This window comes from Simochromis diagramma, unplaced genomic scaffold, assembly GCF_900408965.1.
Source record: "Simochromis diagramma unplaced genomic scaffold, fSimDia1.1 OVJJ01000669.1, whole genome shotgun sequence".
Classification (NCBI taxonomy): domain Eukaryota; kingdom Metazoa; phylum Chordata; class Actinopteri; order Cichliformes; family Cichlidae; genus Simochromis; species Simochromis diagramma.
The window spans coordinates 2,329,014-2,337,699 of NW_024387458.1; the positions used below are offsets into that span (position 1 = coordinate 2,329,014).

Here is an 8,686-nt window from a genome sequence, read left to right on the forward strand (position 1 = left end):
AATGGGAGCTTTAACCAAATGTCATATCAGAAGTGTCTGTCCCTGCCGGGACACCGTCCTTCCTGGTGTGGGTGTGGACACAGATGACTACACAAATAATGGAGGAGAATCTTCACAAGTCTGTCTCTTGAATTTAGCTTTACATTTAAGTAGTTTGCCCTCCTTTTTTTGCTTTTTGGTTGAGACTTTTAGCTGGCATGCTGTGCCAGGATGGGAAATCTTTTTGGAAAAAAGAAACAAACCCGAGTGACAGAACAAGACAAAGCGATTTTGGTAAGTGTCACACAGCTAGCTCAAGTGTTAGCCTGGAATTCTGTGCTGTAAAACAGAGCGAGCTCTTGTGTGCTAATTTAACAACTTCGGTTATCGAGTAGCCCTCAGCAATATTTTATAAAGCAAAACATCTAAATGTTATTATTATTCAGGGTCTACTCTTCTGTCTTAATGTACTTAACCGCTTAATCCTCTTCGATTCGTTCTTTAAAGCGTCCTTTAAGCAAACACTGTAAGTCATTCAAATTCTAACACTGTAGTGTACTTATTTTTCTATGCCGGTATTACCGGAGGACCTTAACGTAAGCGCAGCCAGTAATAATCAGATTATAGCTGCTGTAGTTTGTGCAGACTGCTACTATTTCTAAACCTGGATCAACAAGAAGTTGGTATGGCTGAATTAGTTTGAAGCGTATCTGAGTGCAGTGCAGGTGTTTGGTTTGTTCATGTCTCTATTTCCTCATTTCAGCAACTCAAACAGCAAAGAGATAAGCTCAGGCAGTATCAAAAGAAGATCAATGTGCAGCTGGAGAAGGAGAGGCTTCTGGCCAAACAGCTGCTGAAGGATGGCAAAAAAGAGTGAGTACAGTATAATCAATGAAACCATAGTAATGATTGAAAGGAGAGTAAAGGCATATATGTTCTCAGCACGAAATATATAAATACTGCTCAATAGGGAGCGTAATACTCAGGACAGAAAGGGCAGCTTCCCTGCAACTGTTCTTGCAGCTGACTTCCCAGAGTTCATTAATATAAAATTAAAATTAAGAAAAATAAAGTTTTGAAATCTGCAGTTCTGAAATGTTGTTCTAAAGCTTATTTCAGGCAGAATCCTTAAAAAATAATAAATAGCGAAAAACACAAATCAAGCTGACGTCTTCAGTTGTTTTGCTTGTTTGAGCAGCTGTGAAGAATCCAAAATATTTCCTTTCACTGTCACCAAATTCAGTTTAACAGAGGGCTGAACTGGATGAAAATCACCTTCTCTCCAAACTTCTTTATCAACCTTCCTTTTGTTTTCTCTGGGTTATCTACTGCAGCTGACTGTGAGCACATGTACAGTGTGCTAAACGTAAATCCAAAGCCAGTTAATAGTGGCAAGAAAGCAAATGGGATGGGAGATGGGAAAGAAGTGAGGTTTTTTTTACTGTTGCAAAAAGAATTTGGGAAGACGAGACATTTTGTGCAGCGCTTTTTTTTGATTGTCAATCATCTCTTACAGTGGGGCAAAAAAGTATTTAGTCAGCCACCGATTGTGCAAGTTCCCCCCACTTAAAATGATGACAGAGGTCAGTAATTTGCACCAGAGGTACACTTCAACTGTGAGAGACAGAATGTGAAAAAAAAAAATCCATGAATCCACATGGTAGGATTTGTAAAGAATTTATTCGTAAATTAGGGTGGAAAATAAGTATTTGGTCACCTCAAACATGGAAAATCTCTGGCTCTCACAGACCTGTAACGTCTTCTGTAAGAAGCTTTTCTGTCCCCCACTCGTTACCTGTATGAATGGCACCTGTTTGAACTCATCATCTGTATAAAAGACACCTGTCCACAGCCTCAAACAGTCAGACTCCAAACTCCGCCATGGCCAAGACCAAAGAGCTTTCGAAGGACACCAGGAAAAGTATTGTAGACCTGCACCAGACTGGGAAGAGTGAATCTACAATAGGCAAGCAGCTTGGTGTGAAAAAATCAACTGTGGGAGCAATCATCAGAAAATGGAAGACATACAAGACCACTGATAATCTCCCTCGATCTGGGGCTCCACGCAAGATCTCATCCCGTGGGGTCAAAATGATCATGAGAACGGTGAGCAAAGATCCCAGAACCACACGGGGGGACCTGGTGAATGACCTGCAGAGAGCTGGGACCAAAGTAACAAAGGTCACCATCAGTAACACACTACAACGGCAGGGAATCAAATCCCGCAGTGCCAGACGTGTTCCGCTGCTGAAGCCAGTGCATGTCCAGGCCTGTCTGAAGTTTGCCAGAGAGCACATGGATGATACAGCAGAGGATTGGGAGAATGTCATGTGGTCAGATGAAACCAAAGTAGAACTTTTTGGTATAAACTCAACTCGTTGTGTTTGGAGGAAGAAGAATACTGAGTTGCATCCCAAGAACACCATACCTACTGTGAAGCATGGGGGTGGAAACATCATGCTATGGGGCTGTTTTTCTGCCAAGGGGACAGGACGACTGATCCGTGTTAAGGACAGAATGAATGGGGCCATGTATCGTGAGTTTTGAGCCAAAACCTCCTTCCATCAGTGAGAACTTTGAAGATGAAACGAGGCTGGGTCTTCCAACATGACAATGATCCAAAACACACCGCCCGGGCAACAAAGGAGTGGCTCCGTAAGAAGCATTTGAAAGTCCTGGAGTGGCCTAGCCAGTCTCCAGACCTCAACCCCATAGAAAATCTGTGGCGGGAGTTGAAAGTCCGTGTTGCTCGGCGACAGCCCCAAAACATCACTGCTCTCGAGAAGATCTGCATGGAGGAATGGGCCAAAATACCAGCTACTGTGTGTGCAAACCTGGTAAAGACCTATAGTAAACGTTTGACCTCTGTTATTGCCAACAAAGGTTATGTTACAAAGTATTGAGTTGTATTTTTGTTATTGACCAAATACTTATTTTCCACCCTGATTTATGAATAAATTCTTTACAAATCCTACCATGTGGATTCATGGATTTTTTTTTTTTCACATTCTGTCTCTCACAGTTGAAGTGTACCTCTGGTGCAAATTACTGACCTCTGTCATCATTTTAAGTGGGGGAACTTGCACAATCGGTGGCTGACTAAATACTTTTTTGCCCCACTGTACATCTCTTACATTTCTCCCTCCTTACTACAAGCTTTAACGTGTTTATTTGAACAGGAAAGCTCTTCTCTTACTGAAGAAGAAACGCTATCAAGATCAACTCTTGGACAAGACAGAGAACCAGATAAGCAACCTGGAGCGCATGGTGAGCGATCGGCGAACTGCACTGACACTCAGCAGCGTTTAGGTGGCGCTCACAGCTCCTCCCTGTGCTCCTCGTTTCAGGTTCAAGACCTGGAATTCGCCCAGATCGAAAGGAAAGTCATCGATGGATTGAAAGTTGGAAATGAATGCCTGAAGAAAATGCATGAGGTAGGTGATGACATGTGGCCTGCAGATGCTTTTAAAATTCATCACCTGTTATTCATGAGCTGTTATCAACTCTTTTTCGCTGCAGGTGATGTCTATTGAAGAAGTTGAACGGATTATGGATGAAACTCAAGATGCCATTGAGTACCAAAGGGTAGGTCCTTTCAGCTGGTAATCAGGTTCATTTATTATTTTAGCCTCTTTTACTTCATTCTGCAAGTAGATGTGGAGAGAGTGAAAATTTAAAAGGATTTCTCAAATCTCTGTAGATTAAATTTCACAGATGTAAAATTGGTTCGTATCCACAGTCATTTCACTTTTTAAAAACTTGTCGTCTCTCTGCAGCAAATTGACGACATGCTGGCCGGCTCCTTATCTCAGGAGGATGAAGATGCTGTGCTGGCTGAACTGGAGGAAATAACTCAGGTTAGTTTAATCAGCTTTAAAAGAAAGAAAAAGAAAAGATTAGGTCGCACTTTTAGCAAGCAGCACCCTGCTCTTCATTTTGATTCTGAGTTCTGACCTGTCGGATTTTGAACTTTCTCTCAGGGAGATGTCGAGCTTCCTGAGGTCCCTTCAGACAAACTGCCAGAAGTTCCAGAGGCCGCGGAGGAGCAACCAGGTTTGTTGTCTCATGTTTTTCCTATCCCAGGTTCACACTGCTGCACAGTCCTGTTCAAAAAGCAAAAGCAAGACTGACTAAAGTTCCAACCAGAAGTCTTTCATTATCCATTGATAACTCTGTTGTCACACCTTCTCCTCAGGTTAAGAGTCTTGGTTTTATCCTTGACAGCACTCTTTCCTTCACAGTACATATTAATAATATCACTCAGTCTTCTTCTTTTTTTTTTAATCTTCATATTAACCGCCTTCATCCTTCGCTCACTCCAAACAGTACCGTCATACTTGTCAATGCACTTGTCATATTTCGTTTAGATTACTGTAATTCTCTTCTCTGTGGTCTATCTCAGAAATCTCTCCACAAACTGCAGTTAGTTCAAAATATAGCTGCTCGTATTATATCCAGAATTAGATCCACTGAACATGTAACAGCTGTTCTTAAACAGCTCCATTGGGTTCCCATTCACCTCCGTGTAAATTTGAAGATCCCACTTCTTACTTTATAACCTCGCTCCTCCATATTTATCTGATCCTCTCCATACGTTTTATTTTGTTGTACTAATGTAAGGTGACCTTTAAAGGCACCTGTTAATAAATGTTATTATTATTATTAATATGTTATTATTATTATTATTACTAATGACTTTTAGAATATGTGCATGACACTTCATAGAAAAAATCCAACAGCCATCCTCCCATCGTGTTTCATATCGCAGAGGCTGTGCTGAAACCTCAGTAATATCTTCTTTCCACGACTGTAAACACTTCACCACCAGAAAGTAATTTTAGAGGAGTCAATAAATAGAATGCTTTTATTAAAAGGCTGTGCTGAGTCACCGTGGGCCCCGGTGACCTTATCACGCTGTTTAAAACTAAAACATGCAGTGTGATGAAGCTTGAATCTCGCTGCTGTCTCACGTCTTTAAAAAGGTCTTTAATGAGGTGTCTTCTTGTCACGTTGGCGCTTTATTAGATGCTTAAATGCAAAGCTCAGAAGAGAGAGGTCCTCAGAAAGCGAGGTTATTACACCTATTAACATCACGTTTTTATTCAAATAAATGGCAAAAACCTGCCCTGCAGCTGTTTGCAGCCACTACTTGCAGATTTTTGTGTCGATCATTGTTCTTTCGCTGCTGAATCAAAACGTCTGGAAAGATTCCCGTCTCTTTGCCATCTTTGTGATCTTTGACTCTCAGTTAAAGGTGAGGAATGGTAGAGGCACACCTGATGGGAAGTAAAAGGCTGTCAATTGTTGAAGCTTAATCACTCTGGGGACCGTTAAAATGTGTGTGTAACATGCATATAAGCGTGAAAATGCTACATTGGATTTACTAAAAATGACCTACATGCATGCACTTTCTATACACATAAAAGGTAAAAGTACTCTTTATTTGAAGTAAATGTTTTAATCAATCCGAGTATATATGTGAAGAGTCTTGGTAGCCTTGGTAGTTCATAGGCAGAGTTTCTTCAAGATTACATACTCTATGGTCACTGTAGCATGATTAGTACTCAGTAGATACTTTATACATGTACATGTATAATCTGTATTAGGCCTGGGCAGTGACACCCAACATCTGGTCGCTACAGAGAAGTTTGTAATTCTTTAAATGGTTGACAAGAGGCCATAAGGGTTTTTGGGGGCAGCACCGTGTGCTTCTTTGCATCCAGTTTCACTCTACCGACGGCAAATGTCCAGCAAATCCTCGTCAACCATTCAAAAAATACTAATTTTTCCTTAGCAACCACTTGTTGCCATATGTTCGCTGACCCGTCTCTGGGCCCCTGTGGCTGAAACCTCAGTTTTGTTTCTGCATTGTTGGATCTGTGAGCTTTCTGCACTTGATCTGTGATCTCACAGCAGGTCCAGGTTGTGTGTTTTATGTTATTGGACAAGATGAAGGTGATGTTGTGTCTGCTGTCATGTCAGGCTTCAAGAAAAATGAACTTGGGTTTTATTTTTGCATAAAAATGAGTTCACTGCAGTGAGATCAAATAAAACAATTCAGAATAAAACAATTTTGGTAAGTAAAGTTCAATAAAGTAAACTAGTCTGAGCAGAGGAAAAAGCTTGGAGCATAAAATAATACATTGGTTAACCAAACTTGAAAAACTTCAGGAAGATAACTGGTGTACATGGTATGCAAACAATAGCAAGCACTGAAGCATACTAAAATACTGTAACATTACCTATAAAGATTTAGCATGTCACGACTCTACGGCCCCTCATCCTGCTTCTTTCTCTGTCAATCTCTTTGTTTCAGAGCGGGAGCGTCCCAAGAAGAAACCGCAGCGAGAGGCGCTCGCTTTGTAGGAGCACGACTGAGGATCTTCAGCCGACAGCAGCTGGTTGCTCAAAGACCCAAAGACAGCAGCCAGTCTCAGATAACCGGGCCTCCTCCACCCCATCCAGCGGCTGTTTCTCCTCATGGGCTGCAGGTTCACACGTGAAGCGAGTCAGGACCGGTTCACCACAGTCACAAATGCTGATTGAACCATGAAGACCTGTGAGATCAGATTATCGTGCCTAACCTTTGTTTGATTAGTTCTCTGTGTTTACCATCAGTCATTTGACATACAGTGACCTAAAGCCATGTGTATATGTCATTTTAATTCCTCCCTCAAAATGTCTTCACCTGATGGGTAATGTTTTTAAAGAGCCAGTTCACCCAAATTACAGAAACACACATTTACCTCAGTGCATCCAGCTCTGTGCTGCCATGCTTTCTCAGATTGTGGTGATTTTCTTTTTTAGTTTTTAGTTTTTTTGCTTTACAGCTGCAGTAAGTCCAGCTGAGATTAAATAGCTTTTTTCCTGCTGTAGAATACATATATCTGTTCTGTCGTTTGTCCTGTGAGGGAGGGGTAAAAATGCAGAGGAGACGTTATGATGGTGCTGTGCTCTGGCGATCTGATCCACCTTCCTGTCGTCTTGTTTGCCCTCTGTGTGCTCACCAGTAACCGATACCTGTACAGCAAGTTGGAGTAAATGGAGTTAGCCCTATCTACCCTTATTGCAGACTTTGTGACCTAAACACATAGAACAAAATGATGGAGGAGTTAATTTCCAACTTTCACCATGAACAGAGCCTCCTTCACATATGGCGATAAATTGTTCACCCTAACATTTGCCTGGCTCTTTACTTTCTTTGATATATGTCGTTCTACTAATGCACTCAGCCTGTTTTTATCTGTGTAAAATCTCCCACTCAGCCTCCCTGCAACAAACGCACACATCTGGTGAAACAAAAACTTGAGGAGCGCAAAACAAGCATCTCCACAAACATAGTTACATAGATGATGGATCGGTGATCGGTGAATGTAATAACAGAGAAACAAGCCTGGGAACCATCATTGGTCTCTGACAAGTTCACATAGACATTTTTCTTCCATGTATTAACTTATTTGTGATTGCAAAAAGGGATGATTAGATCTAATTTCTGCTAGTTTTTAAAAATCTTTGCTTATAAAACATTTGCATTTAGCAACAGGATGGAGGGGTACGTTGTTTTTCTTGTGATTTGAGTGAACTGATCCTTTAAAGCAGGTGTAACAGAAACATAACATTTTCTCTGTAAAGTCTTTGGTGTCTTTCTCTTACCGTAAAGGCCTTCTCTTCATCTGGCTTTGCTTTCTGAGTTACTCAACCCACCCTAAAGTACCCCCCAAAAAACAAAACAAAAAAAACTATTTACATCAGTTTCACAGAATATTCTCTCAGTCTGACCCCTTTTCAAGCAGCTTAACTAATCTAATTCCTTGCTCCCCTTGTGGATTAGTTCAGTGTCATTGGAGAAAGGGCTAATCACATCGTCTGTGGGCTTACCTCTGACGCCCAGACAACAGCTGGTAATCTCTTCAAGGTAATAACTTGACAGAACCTGGGGCTTTACCCATCAAGTATGATCAAAACTAATTATTTCAGTGTTTGCGTATGATGCTTTAGATTTTCTTACATATTCATGTTAAAGTGGTGCAAGAAGGGTGGCCTAGATCCAGAAGGCTTAAAGCTTGTGCATCTTTGAAGATCCAGCTAACTAATCTGTAAATCAGTTAATCTCACAGACAGAAACACTGATGACTAATACTGACAGTCTGCGATTCGCCAGTCCTGCTGCAAACTACTTGTCTTAAAATGGCCTCAGATATTGTACCTCTATATATTCTTTTTACAATAAAAGTGTTTTTTTTATTGCCGTTCGTTATCTCACTGCCTGTAAATCACTGTTCAGATTGTTATTCAGTGAGTGAACACAAGGTGGCAGCAGATGACTCAGTTTTGAAGCTGCTGGTCTCCAGTTTTCTCTCTCCTCACTTCACAACTGACCAAGGCAGGTGGTCTCTACGTGTTGGAATAAATGGGAGTCCTTCTCTCCACTATCTCCAAATGCTTCTTATAAGGGATTCTTTCATCACTGAGCTTCTGTCTCTAATTTTGTAGGGTCCTTACATAAGGACCTTGAGATGACTGTTTTGAACTGGTGCTGTGTAAATAAAACTGAATTAGGTACACAGTTTACTGTGGGGCTTCCCTCTCATATCCAGATGAAAGTTATCTTGTAGCTAAAATGTAATATTTTGGGCCGCCTTATTTTTCTAAATATATACCAATCAGGCATAGCATTGTGTTGGTCCCCCATTTGCTCCCCAAACAG

At 41.1% G+C, this 8,686-nt stretch overlaps 1 protein-coding gene across 1 annotated transcript; it reads left to right on the top strand.

Moving 5' to 3' along the window:
* chmp6b (charged multivesicular body protein 6b) lies at positions 1 to 8,236 on the top strand. The gene is made up of 8 exons (XM_040014494.1): positions 1 to 273; positions 743 to 852; positions 3,159 to 3,246; positions 3,327 to 3,413; positions 3,499 to 3,564; positions 3,756 to 3,836; positions 3,960 to 4,032; positions 6,296 to 8,236. The coding sequence occupies exons 1-8, from the start codon at positions 211 to 213 to the stop codon at positions 6,343 to 6,345; spliced, it is 618 nt and encodes a 205-aa protein (XP_039870428.1). The 5' UTR covers positions 1 to 210; the 3' UTR covers positions 6,346 to 8,236.
* Positions 8,237 to 8,686: the final 450 nt, after the last annotated feature.